This window comes from Peromyscus eremicus, chromosome 20 (genome assembly GCF_949786415.1).
Source record: "Peromyscus eremicus chromosome 20, PerEre_H2_v1, whole genome shotgun sequence".
Classification (NCBI taxonomy): Eukaryota; Metazoa; Chordata; class Mammalia; order Rodentia; family Cricetidae; genus Peromyscus; species Peromyscus eremicus.
The window spans coordinates 22,374,019-22,393,116 of record NC_081436.1 but is presented as its reverse complement, the minus strand read 5'-3'; the positions used below and the strand labels follow the sequence as shown (position 1 = coordinate 22,393,116).

The following is a 19,098-nucleotide window of genomic DNA, read 5'->3' as shown; positions in this document are numbered from 1 at the left end:
GGATTGGGAAGGAGCAAGAGTGGAACAGAGCCTTTGGGAGAAGAGATAATGACAATGAAAGTGAGGAATTGTGGGTGGATCTGAGGTGCAAAATTTGAAAGCATAAATGCTAGAACTTACTGATGAGCTTGTATGAAGGGCTGGGGAATGTGAGATTACTTGAGTGAGCTTAGATTCTGATCTGGGCCTTGGTAAAGACAGTGAAGACAGAGAGTAGTCAAGTCAGGGTGAAGGTAGAGTTTGGGTTAAGTTGAGTCTGGTGATTATGAGACATCCAAATAGAGACATTGAAAGAGCAGTTTGGTATTTTTGAGGTAGATAGAACAAATAAAATAAGAAATAGTGAAGATTTGTTTGTGCATTGTGGCATACTGTAATCTTAGCACTAGGGAGACTGAAGCAGGAGGATTGTTCTTGGCCAGCCTGGGCTACATAGGGAGACACTATCTTTTTAAAATTTTTTTATTCTTTGTAATTATTACATAATTCCATCATTTCCCACCTTCTCTTTTTCTCCCTCAATCTCTTCTATGCATGCCCCCTCTGCTCTCAAATTTATGGCTTCTTTGTCTTAAATTATTGTTATGTGTGTATGTGTATTCCTAAATACATAAATACAACCTGCTCAATACATATAATATTAGCTGTATATGTGTATGATCTCAGGGTGGTCCACTTGGTATTATATGGAGCTCCTCCCAGGGGAACGTCATTTCTCCTACTCTCAGCATTCCCTCATTGCCCATGTCTAGGTAGAGGCTCTGAGAGCTTTCCCCAACCCCTGTTAGTATGACCATTGGTGTCATCATTGTGCAGATCTGGTTTAGGCATTCACGTTGATGAGACTTAAGGGATGTAGCCTTTCTGACATTTCTGGGAGAAACAATCTCAAAGCAAACTTCCTGTTCCTCTGGCTCTTATAATCTTTCCAGCCTCTCTTCTGAAATGAGCCCTGAGCCTCATTGTGTTATAGCTGTTTCAGTTGGTAATGGGCATCACATAATGTCTTGTTCTCTGTGTTTTGATTAGTTGTGGCTTTTTTTTTTTTTTAAATAATGGTCTCCATCAGTTACAAAGAAAAGTTTCTTTGATGAGGAGTGAGTGGTACACTTACCTGTGGCTATAGGATAAATATTTAGAATGTAGTTAGGGATTATGCTGGTTTAGTAAAGTGGCAGTTGAAGGTTCTCCCGCAAGATCCATGACTATACTAGCTCCAGATAGTTGGCTAGTTTCCAGTACCAGGCATGACTTCTCCTTTTGTTGAGCAGGCCTTAAGATCAATTAAAGGGCTATTGGTTACTGCCAAAGTATGCATGCCACTATCGAACCCTTAGGGTTATCATGCTGTGCTGGTCATGTTGTGGTTCATATGGGGAGATACTATCACTAAACAAACAAAAACCAGAGATGCTCAGCACATAAAGGTGCTTGTCTAACAACCTGAGTTTAATCAAGGTGGAAAGAGAAACTGACTTCTGAAAATTGTCCTCTTACCTCCACATGAACACTGTTGCATGCTTTTTCTCATTCACACAAACACATAATGCATACAATAATAATCAAAAATCGATTTGTTTAAAAAGAAAGTAGTAAAGATTGAACATAGATTTTAATTTCACTTCAGAAACTGTTGCTTTCCTGTGTTGATAGGATGGAACCCGGAGCCTCACACTTTGGGCAAGTGCTGCACCAGGGAGATTCATCCCTAGCCTTTACGTTTTTAATTACAACTTGTCCTTTATTGAATGGGTGTTGGGCACCTTGTGTTATACGTACATTTTACTCTTTTTCACTTAACTTCGAGAGAACACTTGAGGAAGGTGTTTGCAGAGTTGGCCACTGCCAACAAACTCTAAACGAAAGAGTGGATTCAGATGAATTGCCTGTCTGCTGCTTCTCTGGGCAGCTTACATTGTATGGTTCATTGTTATTTTTTTCTTTTCAGGGTTTTGGCTTTTTGCACTGAATGTAACCTAGACTGATCGTCTCAGGCTTGTGTTGCCCCAGGATACTGTCAAAGGTAAGTGTTTTGTTTTGTTTTTTTAATCATCTTGAGTAAACCAGGGGTCTTCATTTTAAAAAGAAGGAAAATATATGGGAAGGCTTCTTTCTCAAATTCTTAAAAAAAACAAAAAAAAAAAAGATTTATTTAGGGGCTGGAGAGATGGTTTGGCATTTAAGAGCACTGGTTGCTCTTCCAAAGGACCTTGCTTCAGTTTCTCGTACACACAATGTGGCTCACAACTGTCTGTAACTCTCGTTCCAGGAGACCTAATGCCCTCTTCTGGTCTCTGGCACCAGGCACACATGTGGTACAGAGATGAACATGTAGACAAACACTCGTATAGATAGGTAATTTAAAAAATAAATTGTATAATTTTGGATTTCATTTCTTTTGAAAAAAGACATTTATGTTTTGTGGGTTTTATTTTTATTTATTTATTTATTTATTTGAGACAGGAGTCTCTCTTCATAACCCTGGCTGTCCTGGAACTCACTATGTAGACTAGGCTGTCCTTGAACTCACAGATTTGTCTAGCTCTGCCTCCCAAATGCTCAGATTAAAGATGTGTCCTACCATGCCTGACAGCTTATTTTTATTTCATGTATATGGGTGTTTTACCTGCATATATGTCTGTGCCCATGTATGTAGTGCCCATAAAGGCTGTATCATCCTCTGGACTCAGAGTTACAGATGACTATTGGCTGCCACGTAGGTTCTGAAAACCAAACCTATGTCCTCTGTAAGAGCTACAAATGCTGTTAACTACTGAGCCATCTCTCCAGCCCCAAATTTTCTGCATCCTTTTAGAAAGGCAAAATATGTCCACAGTGTCAGCTTTTTGCATTCTTGTTTTAGTTATTTCTTTTAGAATACACTGGTGTTGAAACTGGGGATTTGCTTTCTAAAAGAGATTTAACAAATCACTTTGCTGAATCTACTCCTGTGGCAAGTGGGGCCTATAGACCCCTTCAAACCTTAATGTCAGCCTTTGAGTCTGCATCATTTAATATAGAATCCCTGTCTGTAAGTCTTGTCATGAGTTGTCTTATTTGGTGGTGCTGGCATCAAACCCAAGGCTTTACACATACTAGGCAAACTCTGTACCACCAACTTTGCCCCTGTTCTACTATAAGAATGTTTTTTGTTTCCTAGATAAACAGTGGTTTTTGTGGTTTTGTGTCTTAGTTTATTGTTGTTGGTTGGTCTTTGGTTTTTTGGGGGGCCCACCACCCAGTTCCCAAATATGTCACACACGGAGGCTTATTCCTTATTATGAATGCCTAGCCTTAGCTTGGCTTAGTTTCTAGCCAGCTTTTCTTAACTTAACTTATCCCAGCTACCTTTTACCTCTGGGCTTTTCCTTTCTCTAACTTAAGTAAATCTTACTCTTACTCCTTAATACTCTTGCTATGTAGCTGGGTGGCTGGCCCCTGGAGTCATCCTCCTCCTCTGGCTGCTAGATCTTAGCTGTCCCCCCAGATTTCTCCTTCCATGTATACTCTCAGCCTGCCAGCCCCGCCTATCCTTTCTCCTGCTTTGCTATTGGCCAGTTCTTTATTAGACTGTCAGGTGTTTTACACAGGCACAGTAACAAAGCTTCACAAAATTAAACAAATTCAATATGAACAAAAGTAACATACCTTAAAATATTCTACTACATTTCCCCCTTTTTGTCTAAATAAAAATATTTTTAACTTTAACTTAGTATAACTACATACAACAAAAGCCGTTATCAAGTAAAAATTAATTTATAATATTCAGTCCATTTGTAGTTAGCTTATTCAAAAAAAACCAATGCACTATCTATCCTATCTTAGTAAATTAGGTATAAAACTTTAGATTCACTCTCTATCATAACTAAGAAAAACTGCAGCTATAACTATTTAGTCTTCAACTCCATCAATGACCCAGAAGGATATAATATTATCTAACAACAGAGACATTTGGCTGTTTGGACAGTCACCCAAAGTTCCTCTGCAATGTTGGGGCATCCATCTTCAGCCTGTAGGCCTAGAGTATCTGGCAGGCTTTTCTATGAAGCAGGAATTTTGGACTGTCCTGCCTTGTTTTGGCAAAGTTCAGCAGTTTTTTTCCTGTGTGTCCTACATGTCCAGTCTGCACAGCACATTGTCAGCAGTCAAAGGCAAGAACAGTTTCTTTGCCCAGGGGCTAACCTTGCCACAATGAAAGCAAACTCCATAAGGAGTTTCTTCAATGTCCATCATCTCTGAAGTAAATTAGTGCTGCCAGGAACAGATGTGTCTCATTGTCATGAAAAACTTTATGTTAACAAAACATTTTAAATGCCATATTCTGTAGGTCTTTGAAAAGTTTGAAGACCATCTATCTATCTAGAGTTTATCTCTATATTATCTGGAAAGCATCCCTAACATATCTACAAATTTGATTATTATAAATGATTAACCACTAACCTATGTTTTTTGATTGTCCTATATAGTTTATAATAATAGTTTTCAAAAACTAGAATTTCACCCTACATTTTTAAATAAACTGCATAAGTATAATACCTTAAACAAGAATAGAAATATATATAAATATGTTGTAACAAAAATAACCGTAAATTTTTATCAATATATAAAAATCCTTTAAACAAGAGTAGAAACATATATACAGTGTAACAAAAATAACTTTAAATTTGTATCAATATTCTTTAGTATTTTTTGACGGCATGAGCAAACTTTTAAACTGCTCAGGTACACCTGGCTAATCCGCCCACTTCACATGAAAGCCAAGCCTAAAACACTCGTCCAGGTCGGAGGTAGGAGACCAAAACCTGCCTTAAATCTATGGAAGCCAGTACCTGTGTTGCCACAGGCGGTTTTTACTTAGCTTGCCGGGGTTTTGTTTGTTTGTTTGTTTGTTTGTTTTTGTTTTAGTTTTTGGTTTTTTTGTCGCGCCTCTTAAAGAAGCCGTCTTTTTTTTGTTGTTAAGCTTTCTCAGGCTATAGATGGATATTTGAGCCCCACGTTGGTAGGCCCATTTATTGTTGTTGGTTGGTCTTAGGTCCTTTGGGAGGCCTGCCACCCAGTTCCCAAATAAATCACACATGGAGGCGGCTTATTCTTTATTATAAATGCCCAGCCTTAGCTTGGCTTAGTTTCTAGCCAGCTTTTCTTAACTTAACTTATCCCAGCTACCTTTTACCTCTGGGCTTTTCCTTTCTCTAACTTAAGTAAATCTTACTCTTACTCCTTAATACTCTTGCTATGTAGCTGGGTGGCTGGCCCCTGGAGTCATCCTCCTCCTCTGGCTGCTAGATCTTAGCTGTCCCCCCAGATTTCTCCTTCCATGTATACTCTCTGCCTGCCAGCCCCGCCTATCCTTTCTCCTGCCTTGCTATTGGCCAGTTCTTTATTAGACTGTCAGGTGTTTTACACAGGCACAGTAACAAAGCTTCACGGAGTTAAACAAATGCAACATGAACAAAAGTAACACACCTTAAAATATTTTACTGCATTGGTTGCTGCTTTTTTTTTCTTTCAGCATTTAAAAGGGGAAGGAGACACAGTGCTTTACTTCTCCTGCTGTCCTTTCTCCTGGTTTCTCTGCAGGGTCTTTCTCATCTGAGTTGAAAAAGCTCACTGTTATTGTACTAGTAGTCATCCATTGTTTACATTGATGTTATTCAGCATTTGCAGTCTTGTCTATAAACTTCTTAAAAACTTTGGAGGTTTTTTAACAGATATATAAAAATAGAAAAATCATACATGCTTAAGGGGTACACATGCTGTTTTGATACATACATACATACATACATACATATGTGTGTGTGTATATATATATAGTATGATGTTTAAGTCAGGATAAACAAATCTGTCTGCTCACATAGTTCTCATCTTTATGGTGAAAACATTGGAAATCTTTCTCTTTAGATTTGTTTTTATTTTTAATTATGAGTGCGGTGTGTGTCTGGTAAGTGCAGGTACTCTTAGAGGTCAGAGACAAGTGCTGGAGTTACAAGTGCTCATGAGCCACATGTGGGAGATGGGAACTTAATTCTTATCTTCTGCAAGAACAGTGTGTACTCTTAACTTCTGAGCCATCTCTGCAGCCCCCATCCAGCTTTTTAAAATACACAGTGTATTGTCATTGTCTGCAATTACCCTGCTGCACAATAGCACACCAGAGCTAGGAATCAACATTTTAAAACTTAATTTTTATTCTTTGTGTATGAGTGTCTTGCTTGCAAATATGTCATGCATGTGTCTTATGTCCACAGAGCCCAGAAGAGGGCATTGCATCCTCTGGAACTAGATTTAGCTGGTTGTGAGTAGCCGCATGGGTGCTCTTAACTATTGGGCCCTATCTTTAGCCCCATATATTATATTTTTAATAAAAAGCACTACGGTTGGTTCATTCATTTATTCCTACATAGAAACTCATTGAATACCTATCAGATGAATAGTTTTGTTTACTGTTGGTTTGGTGTTTTGTTTGTTTGTTTTTTGAGACAGAGTTTCTTTGTGTACCCCTGGCTGGAACTCACTTGGTAGACCAGGCTGGCCTTGAACTCAGAGAACCGCCTGCCTCTGCTTCCCAAGTGCTGGAATTAAAGATGTGGGCCACTTTGTCCAGCAGCAGGTGACAGTTTTAAGTAGACTGAATACAGAGATTAACAAGATCTGATATTTGATACCAAGGGTTCAGGAACATCCCTCTTAACATAAAGAATCTCTGTGAGCAAATAAATCCAGAAAGGCACTAAAGGTTCATAATAGAATTTAGACAGACCCCACTAAGGAAACAGTCCCTTCCACCTGGAGATGAGTCAGTAAAAAAAAAACAACTTTACACAAGCTGACCTTAAGTTATGTTCCTTGGTGACACCATGGGGGAGAGAGACAGAAGAAAGAATATGGACAGAAATATGGAAGCCTAACCCCATCTGGCATATTGGTGAAGCAGAAGTAGATCACTATGCCTGGAACAAAGCAAGCAGGTAAGACTGGAGAGAGCGGAGGCTGGAGCCTCGAGGGCTTTAAGAACTCCAGCATGCTGACTGTGTATGACATGACTCACATGGTGATTAACAGTCACTAAGTTGCTGTAGTGTGTGTGAGTGGGAGCACAGTGCCAAGTCAAGACTATCCATCATTTAAATGTAAAGTGATGGAACGTTCTGCTGAAACAAGTCGGACAAACACCACACTTCTTGGGACAGCTTTGCTTCCTCTGCTTACCCCTTCCAGTGAATTTTTATATTGACTTTCAATACTTTTCTAGCACTGACACTTTATACAGCCTTCAGTAGTCCCCAAGTGTCACCCAAGTTCACTATGTGCTTAAGTATTGCCTATTTTATTCTTCTCTTTGGTCAAAATGACGGTAAAACTGACTGACTCTTTTTTTGTTTTGTTTTGTTTTTGTTTATGTTTTTTGAGACAGGGTTTCTCTGTGTAGTTTTGGTGCCTTTCCTGGAACTCACTCTGCAGCCCAGGCTGGCCCTTGAACTCACAGAGATCCACCTGCCTCTGCCTCCCAAGCGCTGGGATTAAAGGCGTGTGCCACCACCGCCTGGCTCTTAAAAATGATTGTAAGACACATTTTGAAGCAAGAATGTCATCAAAGTTTACAAGTAGATTTTTTCTAAATATTTATTTTTCTTTTTAATAATGAATATGTGTGTGTGCCTGTGTATGGGTACGTGCATGTGAGTACAGAAGTGAGAAGTGTAGAGGTGTAGGATTGCCTGCAGCTGGAGTTATAGGTGGTTGTGAGCCACCCAGTTCGGGTGCTGGGAGTCAAGTTCAAGTTCTCTGCAGAAGTATACACTCTTAACCACTGAGCCATCTCTCCAGCTCAGTGTGTGGGTCTTTTAGGTGCACACCCTTTACTTTGGAGCTGTACCCCTAGCCTGTCAAGACTTAAAAGGAAACACATTTTTTTGTTTGGTTTTGTTTTTTGAGGCAGGTTCTCATCATGTAGTTGTAGGTGCTCTGGAACTAGCTCTGTAGACCAGGCTGGCCTGGAACTCATAGAAATTGGTGTGCCTCTGCCTCCTGAACACCACACCTGACTAAAGGAAACACATTTAAAACTATAAGAATAATTCCAAAGGAACAGCAAAAGTTGAATGAAAATAAAGGGCAAAGAGGAAAACAGGTTATAGATGAGGTACAGTAAGTAGGCACACTAATGGAAAAAAATCAGGGAAGGGTTTTAGAAATAAAACTTGAATGGATGTTAGAAGGAAAGGATGTGGGTAAACACAAGGGATTTCTAATGGGGTATTGTTAGCTTCCTGTCACCATACAAAGACACAAGGTAATTAACATATAAAGAAAAAAGATTGGTTCTGATGCAGGGTTTTTGAGGTTTTTAGCCCATGACTTCTGAGTAAGGCAGTGTATTGTGGCAATATCTCATGTCAGAACAAAACTATTTGCTTTGTGTTAACAAAAGAAGGAAGAGACCGGCATCCCCTATTCCACTCCAAGAGCATGTTTTCTAAGACCCAAAGATTTCTAGACCCAAGCACCTTCCAGGTCCGTCGCTGAGAACCAGGCTCTTACTACATAGACACCCCCCCCCCCGGGGGGGCATGCGAAGTATGACCTGGGGATGGACAGAGAGACAGTGTGTTATGTGGAGAGAATAGGGAAATTTGCCTGGGTCACCTGCAGAAAAAGGTATGTATGGGAAGAAACAAGGTTAGTGAGGAGGAGTTTGGGAAGGAAAGGTTTGCTACCAGTACTATAGAATGGGAATGCTGGGAAGGGAAGGTTGATACAGAATAGTGAACTTAATTTGGAAAATAAGTTTTACCTAAGTTGGGACAGAAGAGGACCCAGTAAATAATAATCCCTACCAAGTCCTGAACTAACAGGCATACAAAGGAGTGAGATGAGTAGGGATGAAAATTTCCTTCCATTATGAGTACAGTTGGCTTTTGAGAGCTGACTTCTATCTGAGGGCAAGTGGGCCTCTACTCCTGAACTCTAGGACCTCACAGGTATGTTGAGATGGCAGCCCTAGTCTGAGGTAAGCCTGCCTCTTAGAAGAGTGTGGAACAGAGCAGAATGGGTATCTGTGAGGGAAAGAAGCAGCAGAGGAGCTGGACTGTGCAAGTCCAGGCTGAGTTTCTTCTGGACACACTAATCAGATAAGCACTTCACCCTGACAGCATGAGTTAGGGATCGATACTGTGTTGTCGTCGTCGTCGTCGTCGTCGTCGTCGTCGTCGTCGTGAGGAAGAAAGTATCGAGTGTGGGGGAGAGGCTTCCTTTCTCTAGCATGTTCTTTTGTCTCTCAGTGTGCTGGTCTTAACCAGTAAGTCTGGGTCTGTCAGGGTATGCTCAGACCCTTCTTTTTTTTCTCACATGAGTTACAGTCAGAAACCTCTTCATTTCCATTTCCTCTGTGAAACACCTACATATGTCTAGCACAAACAATTTAAATAGAGAACTTCGCTGGCTTTGTAATGCCTGTGCTGTTTGAAGTTCAGCTGCCTTTTAGCTTATAGTCAGCTAATAATTGTCCCACTCTCTGATGTCTAAAAGGTGTGTGTGAAGGAAGTCTCTTGTCCACTGTCTGATCTTTGCCTCAGCCATGCTGGCTTAGGAAAGGCTGGGCAGGCATAATTCAAGGTCAGGCGGCAGTCTCTGTACACTGAATCTCCCGGGCCTCCTAATGCCCTGTCTTCTTTGCTGAGGCTAGCACAGCTGGCATTTGCTTGCTAGGCCAGAGGGGTCAGTGTGTGCTCAGGCTACCTGCACAGCTGACACTCAGTTTACATGAGCTTTCAGTACCATCAACCACTGTGACAAGCTGTGGCTTACTCTTGGTGAGACCTGCAAACCTCTAAGCTTTTGCTAAGGCTCTGAGCCTAATGCATGCAGCCTTGTCTCTATAGAAACAGCCATTTACCTAACGACAAAGTTGCCATAACTACAGTCACTGCTGAGGTCAAAATGCTGGGTGGCCTATAGTTTATAAGAGTCAGTAGCTAAAAGCTAGTGTGCAGCTATAAACATTCACTTGGCCTAATGTACAAGAAAACACTTTGTCCCTCCCTAAAGCCTAGCTTGACAGAAACCTCAAAAATCCCACATATAAAATGCCCTAAAATTTTAATTTGTGTCTTTTACCAAGGTTTTAGTCTCAGGGCTGGGAAGTTGGCTCAGTAGTTAGGAACATTTGTTGTTCTTGCAGAGGACCCAGGTTTGACTCTCAGTATTCACATGGTAATTTATAACCATCTATAACTCCAGTTCTCAGGGGATCTGATGCCCTCTCCTGACCTCTGAGGACACCAGACAAACAATAAAAATAAAAGTAAATTTCAGTTCAATACACCAGAGGTTAGGGTTAGAGGCACAGAAATGGCACTTTCCATCTCCTGATGGAAAAAATGATAATAGACGATGTCATCCAAGGGGCCATGGTGATGCTTCTGTTACTAAGCCTATATACAGAGCAGTGAGTTTCTTGGTACTGAACCACAGAACTCAACAAACTTGGTAGGTGTGTTGGTGTGTACCTATAGTACCAGCACTTTTAGGAGATGAAGGCAAGAGGATCAGGAGTTCAAGACTATCCTCAGCTACATAGTTTAAAAAAGAAATAACTGACTTTACCTTCTGTGGGGAATTGTGGAGGTGTCTCACATTTATGAGGAACTAAGGAGAAGGCCTGCTTCCTGGGTAGCTGCTACTTGAAGAAAAAGGGTGGAGGGCCACATATCTTGTTTTTCTGAGCTCTCAGGCAAGCTGTTATATCTGCTCTGGGGCAGAGAGCAGCTACAAGTGAAGGGGTGCAGAAAGATGAGGAAGCCTTCCTCTCCAGGTGCACAGTCACAGGGAAAGGACCAAGAGGTAACTGAGAGTGTGCGTCTATAGGGAAGTGGGAATTCAGAGAGAGGGCTTCCTGAATGGCCATCAGTATTGTGTACCAAGTGCAAATGTATGACCACTGATCCTCAGAAAAATGATTCCTCCCAAGTTTCCTTAGGGACACCAAGCCTGAGACAAGCAGTCATTTTCTCAAGGCCACACATAAATAAGTCTTAGTGTTTGGGTCTGGTTATAGCTACAGCTGGCTTTACTTGTTTGTCACTGCTCCTCACCCCTTCATGCTTAGTATCGGTAAGGTGGTCTGCTGTTGCCAGCTGCTGGCTAGTTCAGTACCCTTTAGCAAATGGAGGGCTGGGATAGAGCAGGCCAGACCCAACTGGGCCGTGATGAATGGGTAAGAGCCTGTGAAGAGATAATGGATTGAGAAGTGAGTATAGGGGCAAAAGTCGGGGTTAAGGCCTGGAAGGTAGACAGTAATAGGAAGGGCGGAAGACAGATGAATGTTCGTTTCTGGGGACGGGGAAGAGGAGTCATTGAAAGGGAAGAGCAGTGACTGACAGAGTGAGGGACGGAGAGAGTCAAGTAAGTCAGGCTAGAACAGATGATATATATATAAAGACCAGGTTGGCAGATCCAAAGGGTGAGGAAAGTAAAGCTGTAACTGAAGTTCACCTGGTAAGAATGATGGCCTGTTGTAGAAAAGCTGCTCAGCCATTGCCAGTCTCTCTGTCTTCTGTCATCGAGCATCACATTAGCCTAGTCAGTGGCCAGCAGATAAGAGGGGCCAGGGAGGGCCTGGAGAGCTGGCTCAGTGGTTAAGAGCACTGCAGAGGACCCGCATGGTGGCTCATAACCATCTATAACCCCATTGCCAGGGGCTACGACAGGCACACATGTGGTGCATATACATACATTCAGGCAAAACATTTATACACATAAAGTAAAATAAAATAATCTTTAAAAAAAGACAGGTGAAGAGCCAGACATACATGTAAAATGTTTTTTAAAAGAAAGGCCAAGGATAGAGCCCCTTGCTGAGGAAGCAGGGATCTAGAGGCTGTTGGGGAGAAACAGCATCTTCTGTGAGCCTCAGAGGCCTGGGAGCAGGACCAAGGTCTGAGTATGATGATGACACATGGCCTATGACTGTGATCTTTACTTCAACCAAGAGGGACACAGTTGTGAAGCACTGTGTGTGCCACATCTTCTGCATAGGTTATTCAATTTTTCCAGTGGTGTCAGCTTTTTCTTCTCCTCCTCTTTCTCTTGCTTTTGAGGTAGGACCTCACTGTCTCTCAAGTTAAAGCATCCTCCTGCTCAATCTTTCAAGTGTTTGGATTTTATAGGTGTGCACACCACATCTAATTTTATAGGGTTCTAGGGATCCAACTCAGGGCCTCAAAAATGCTAGGCAAGCACTGTACCAACTGAGCTGAATCTCCAGCTCCACCAACTTAATTTTCATAGAAAGAACTATCCTATTTATGCATAATTGCCATAAAAAGTGAAGGACATGATCAACTCTAAGAAGCTTTTTTCACTTGTGAGCACAGAGGCATGAACAATGTTGGTTCATCTGGACCTGAGTGAATAGAGGTTGAGTGACACAGCTACTACTATGTCAGTTTTATATTTCTCATTACATAAATATACAGTTGTTCCTTAAAAACTTTATTAGTGAGCACAATAGATATTTTGATACCCCTTTGCCACATAACCAATGTGGAAATGGCCTCAGGTCTTAGGACTTAGCTGTAGAGAGGCCTGTACCATGGCAGATATCCAGGACTGGGTACATACCCAAAGAGTTTCTCTGCACAGAAGCATGCATTATGAGCATCTTTTTTTTTTTTTTTTTTTTTTTTTTTTTTAGCTGTTACAAGGTGGTCACTATGCTGATCAGTTATGTCCACTCTGATAGTCAGCCATAATGGTAATGGTTGTGGGCACTTTGGTGGTCAATTGTAGTATTCACTGTGGTAGTCAGTCATAGTAGTCATTGTGGTGGTCAGTGATAGTGTTCACTGTGATGGCTAGTCATAGTGGACACTGATGGTCATTGATGTGGTCACTGCCATAGTCACTGTGGTGGTCAGTTGTAGAGTTCACGCTGAGGGTCAGTCATAGTGGTCACTGGGGTGGTCACTTGTAGTGTTCTCTGTGATGATCAGCCATGATGGTAACTGTCATGGTCACTGTGGTGGTCAGTTATAGTGTCTCCTGTAATGGTCAATCCGAGTGGTCACTGTGGTGGTCACTGTCATCACTGTGGGGGTCACTTTTATTTTTCACTGTGATGGTTATCTTAGTTGTAGTGGTTACTGTGGTTATCATTGATGTGGCCATATTAGTCATTGCCATGGTCACTGTGATGATCAATTGTAGTGTTTGTTGTGACTGTCGGTTGTAGTGGTCACTGTTGTGGTCAGTGTGGTGGTCACTTGTAGTGTCTATTGTAATGGTCAGTCATAGTGGTTCCTTTCGGTTGGTTTGACTAATTATTTCTTAAGAATTACATATTTTAATTCATTAAATTATAAGCCAGATTTTAAGATAAATATTGTATATATTTTTTCATATGGAAAATCTAAGGTTAAAAAAAAAAAAGACTAAGCTGGGCAGTGGTAGCATATGTCTTAGTAGAGGCAGGTGAATCTCTGTGAGTTTGAGGCCAGCCTAGTCTACAGGGTGAGTTACTGGACAGCCAGGGCTGTTAAACCATGTCTCAGAAAAAGAAGAAGATGAGGAGGAGGAGAATGGGGCCAGGATGAATGACAGTTTTGAGGAAAATTGCAAAAACACAAAGTGTCAAAAGGAAGCTTTAAAAGTTAGCTTTCAGGGCTTGAGCAATGACTCAGCCGTTATACTTACCACTCTTACAGGGGATTCAGGTTCTGTTCCCAGGACATGTATGACAGTTCATGTCACAGGCCTTAGCTCTTACTATTAGAGGAAACTACTTTTATTGTATTATTCTATAGATAGCCAATTTGTGTAAAAATAAATGAGCTGACATTTAGTTTGGGGCATATTTTCTTTAAAAGATATACTGAGTGATGAGTACATCAGTTACAAAAGCCTCAGCATAGCTATAAACCCAAGACAGGCAGTCAATTCCAGTAGCATAGCCCAGGAAGTGAGACCCAGTGTGGTATCACCGCTTTGCTCATTGGCATCATTTCTGGCAGGTATCTACTGTAAGAGTCATTGAAGATTTGTATATCACCTTCTCCAGAAGCCTAACAAATAAGTCAAGAAATGTAAAGCTAGTAATACCTTTTCCACTGTCCTTCAAGATGGAGAAGATTCCCACTCCACCTCTCCTTCTTTTTTCTCTCAGATGCCTTGCTGTACACATATGCACACTGAGAAGTATACCTGATTAAAGTCATTGCTTCATAGTGTCCAGGATCGCCAGGACAGATTTTCGTCTATAAATATTAGAAAAAGCAAACTTGTGCCTTGAAGTCTTTACACGTGTTTTTCTCTTTTTACCTTTCAGGCAGTGTCTGTGTTTCTGCAGAGTTTTGCACAGAGTCTGTTCCCATGCAAACCAATGAGGGAGAAGTAGAAGAAGAAAGCAGTTCCAAGGTCAGTACATCACCCAGCAGAGGAACAGCTGGAGGAGTAATTAAACAGGTAGTGGCTATGGGTGGACTGAGTGGGTGTTTTGTTGTGGGTGAATTTAGAAATTAGATTGATGAGCTCTTTCTTCTCAGTATACTTCATTATGCTACATGACAATTTAAAAACAAGATTTTACCTGACTCATTGATTGCATGTGCACGCAGGCGTGTGTGTGTGTGTGTGTGTGTGTGTGTGTGTGTGTGTGTGTGTGTCTGTCTGTCTGTCTGTGTCTGTGTCTGTGTTACTATGGATTAAACCCAAGGCCTGGCTCATGTTAGACAACTACTCTGCCTCTAAGCTATACTCCTATCCCTTTTTAAATTTTTATTTTGAGACAGTGTCTGGCAAAGTCACCTAGTCTGACCTTGGACTTACTTGGCAGTCTAGACAAGCCTTAAATTTTTGATCCTAAAGCCTCAGCCTCCTACAAGGCTGGGTAATGATTGTGATTCATTCTTAGAATACTAGTATTTTATTGTAAATTCTGTTATGAAAGTTGTATATACTTGGGAATTTTGAAACAAACCAGAAATACATGAGACAAGTTTTGTTTTGTAGGATGGAAGGAAAGATTGGCTTTCTTGGTTTTTAGTTACTTAATTGTGTATTAGTTCAAAATCAGTTGGACTAAAAACAAGAGAACAAAGTTGGGTCTGGAGACACATGCTTGTAATATCCTTGGGATGCTGAGACAGGAGGATTGGCTTGAATTTGAAGCCAGTCTGGGCTATCAAGTGAATAGCAAGCCATCCAGGCCTACATAGTAAGTCCTTGCCTCAAACAAACAAAAAAAAGAAACTGGATTTTAACTTAATCTTCATCAGTCTTTTTAACTAAAATGATTTTATCTCCCTGTCTTGCTTTTTTAATATAAAATCTTATATTTGTAATGATTTTTTGTTAATGTAGGACTTTATCATAATACTATGTTAATTTATAGATATCTGTGAAATAGAAAGCAGGTTCTGAGGATAAGTGGAGCATTTTCTATAAAATGTGGTTTGAGCTAAATCTATTTCTTTCTTTCTTTGTTTTTGGTTTTTTTGAGACAGGGTTTCTCTGTGTAGCTTTGCGCCTTTCCCGGAACTCACTCTGTCACCCAGGCTGGCTTCGAACTCGCAGAGATCCACCTGCCTCTTCCTCCCGAGTGCTGGGATTAAAGGCGTGTGCCACCACCGCCCGGCTCTTTTTTTCCCCCCTCTGAGACAGGGTTTCTCTGTGTAGCCCTGGCTGTCCTGGAACTTGCTCTGTAGACCTGGCAGACCTCAAACTCACAAAGATCTGTCTTCCTCTGCTTCCCGAGTGCTGAGATTAAAGGTGTGCACTACCACCACCCAGCTTCTATTGCTTTTTTCGATTATTATGTTTTTAATGTTTTGTCTGCATGCATGTATGTGCACCCATAGAGTGCCTGGTACATAAGCAGGTCAGAAAGAGGGTGTAGGACCTCTTGGAACTGGTTGTGAACCACCATGTGGGTGCTAGGAACCAATCTTGAGTTCTCTGAAAGAGTAGTGAGTGCTCTTATCCACTTAACCATCTCTCTAGCCCTCAATAAATAATTTTTAATTATATGTTAAAAGGTGAAATAACAGGGAGTAGTTATTCTCAAGATGGCCACGTTCTAAAGAAAGACAAATAAATATAAAGATAGTAATTATAACCACTATAAGTACTGTGAAGAATGGAAAATAAAGCATAGATTAAAAGGGGACTAGGAAGAGGAGCTTAGACTATCGAGCAAGGCCTCTGAGACAAGATGTTAGCCAAAGGACCAGGAGGCCAGCTACGTGAAAAGTGAGGAGAACAGTGTTCTAGACAGAAGAAAAGGCTATGGAGGCCCCCAGCCTTTTCCAGGAACTATCAGATGCTCAGGTGGCCCAGTGTGATTAGAAAAGGGTGTAAAGACTGTTCCTCAAAGGCCACATGCGGACCTATTTTCTGAACTTGGCAGCCTTAAGCAGTTGTTCCCTCTGGGAGGAGCAAGATACAATGAGTATTTGAGATATCAGTGTAATTGCCTGGAGACTGCTGGAGAGCCATGATTCTCCTGTCTCCAAACCTTTTTTTTAAGTGCTGGGATTATAGGCACATTTGGTTTCTGTGGTACTAGAGATAAAACCCAGAGCTTCCTTCATGCTAAGCAAGCACTCTACAAATTGAGCTACATCTCCAGTTTTAGATATTTTTTTAAAGAAGTAATGAAAGCTAGTATGATGGTTTACACCTGTAATCCCAGCACTTGGGAGGTTGAGGTAGGATTGTGAGTTTGAGGCCAGCCTGGACTACATAAGAGTTCCTTGTCAATCCCAGCTACATAGCAAGACCTTGTCTCAGAAGAAAGACAAAAATAGTGATAGGGCTCATCACTGTGGAAGATGCCTGTAGTTTCAGCCTGTAATCCTAGCACTGAAGAGTCTGATTACTTGAGTCCAGAAGAACCCATCTATTAAAACAACAGTAAAAGACTTATTAAAGGGAAAAGACATGAGAAAACCTATGGGAGTTGATGGAGATGCTCTGTGATAGGATGGTGTAATTTGCAATGTTAATAAAATTTACAAATATGATAGATCAATTTTACCCAATAAAATTATAAAGTAATAGTCATTGAAGCCAGGCAGTGGTGGTGCACATCTTTAATCCCAGCACTCGGGAGAGAGAGGCAGGTGGATCTCTGAGTTTAAGACCAGCATGGTCTACAGAGTGAGTCCAGGACAGCCAGGGCAACACAGAGAAACCTTTTCTTGAAAAAAAAAAAAAAAACAAAACAACACCCCCCCCCCAAAGTAGTCATTAAATATGGTGACAGATGAGTTGAGGTATAGATGAGAAAAGTATAGTAGACTATGGACAGCTGTTGAAGCTTGAGGATGGCTATGTAGAGGTTCATTCACATTTACTTTATATATAAATAAAAACTCCTGTAATAAAAGTTTTAAAACTTCGAAAAGTTTTTTTTTTGTTGTTTTTGTTTCTTTTCTTTCTTTTTTGTCTTTTTCGGTTTTTTTTTTTTTGTTTGTTTTGTTTTTGTTTTTTTGAGACAGAGTTTCTCTGTGTAAGCTCTGGCTGTCTTGAAACTCACTGTGTAGACCAGATGGCCTCAAACCCTGTTATCCACCTATCTCTGCTTCCCAAGCACTGGGATTACAGTTTTGGGCTACCACCAACCAGCTGTTTTTTGTTTCTTCAGATAGGTTCTCTCTATGTAGGCCTGGTTGTCCTGGAACTTGCTGTATAGACCAGGCTGGTCTCAGACTCAGAGATCCATCTGCCTCTGCCTCGGATTGCTGGGGTGAAAGGTGTGTGCCACCACTCCCAGCTCAAAAGAAATTTTTTTAAGACTGGAAAAGGCTGTGCTTTGCTTGAAAAAAGGAAAAGAATGAGTGGAAGGAACAGTGGAAATATAAAAGGTCCGTCAGATTTGCAAGCTTGATGGAAGCTAGGAATCAATGTGCTGTCGTATCTGAGCTCAGGTCAGATCTTGCTCCTACTTGATGGGGTGGGGTGGGGTGCAGATATTGAGAGGAAAGAGAGTTTAGCTTTTCTTTGTATTGCCTTGGAAATAGAATCACTGATCTAGAGAGTGGAATATGTAATTGAAGACTTGAAATGACAAGATTTCTTGAGGGGAAAGGTTTGGAGTTACTGAAGTTATGGAGCAGATATTAAGAAAAGTTATATATGAGTATGCTGGCCAAATAAATTTACAAGATACCAAGAGAATGTGCTAGGGTGGGCCTAGGAAAGGACAACTTCTTGGAGCATAAGTTCCTCATGAAGAGGGTCTCTAGAACTGTGCAGTATTTTCCAGGCTTTTTTCTTGGAGAGAGATGCTTACATTCAGAGATTATATATTTGTCCAGAGTTGGGAACTCTAGATTTTAATTGCTTGAGTTTAGGAAGATTCTTTTTTTTCTGCCAAAAAGAGATAAGCAGGCAGTAGCTTTAAAAGCCCTCAGTAGGTAAATCATAGATAATTCCTAAATTATGGAAATGTGTTCTTTCCATTATTGTTTGTTGTATTATTTTTGAATTTTTAAAAATTTATTATCTTCTTATCACAGGATGTATATGTGGACACATATTCCATAGTACATTTGTGGAGGTCAGAGCACAACTTTACGGAGTCCACTTTTTTTTTTTTTTTTCGGTTTTTTGAGACAGGGTTTCTCTGTGTAGTTTTGGTGCCTATCCTGGATCTCGCTCTGTAGACCAGGCTGGCCTTGAACTCACAGAGATCCACCTGGCTCTGCCTCCCCAGTGCTGGAATTAAAGAGGCGTGCACCACCACTGCCTGGTTGGAGTCCACATTTTTATGGGTTCCTGGGACTTGAACTCAGGTCACTAAGTTTACACAAAAAACACATTTACCTGCTGATCTCTCTCACCTACCCTATTATTACCTTTTTTTTTTTTTCTTCAGGTACCATCTATTGTTGGCAGGCTATTTTAAACTCTCTGTGCAGTCCAGTCTGGCCTCAAACCCAGTTCTCATTCCTCAGCCTCCAAATGATAGAATTATAGGCACATGCCACACCTGTCTCATTGCTTATTTTTACTTTTACCTCTTTTTCTTGCTCCTCCTCTCTCTGTCTCTTATTAATTCAGCAAATATTTACTGACCACTTGTTGTGTGCCAGGAACTGT

At 40.9% G+C, this 19,098-nt stretch overlaps 1 protein-coding gene across 5 annotated transcripts in view; it reads left to right on the top strand.

The window, feature by feature from the left end:
* The window catches only part of Tnrc6b (trinucleotide repeat containing adaptor 6B), a 233,866-nt gene that overhangs the window by 45,483 nt on the left and 169,285 nt on the right, over positions 1–19,098 (top strand). For all 5 annotated transcript variants that reach the window (XM_059248171.1, XM_059248166.1, XM_059248167.1 and 2 more), the window contains exons 2-3: positions 1,949–2,023; positions 14,324–14,412. In XM_059248171.1, coding sequence (XP_059104154.1) covers positions 14,368–14,412 — 45 coding nt within the window. In that variant the 5' untranslated portion in view covers positions 1,949–2,023; positions 14,324–14,367. The remainder of the gene's footprint in view (positions 1–1,948; positions 2,024–14,323; positions 14,413–19,098) is intronic.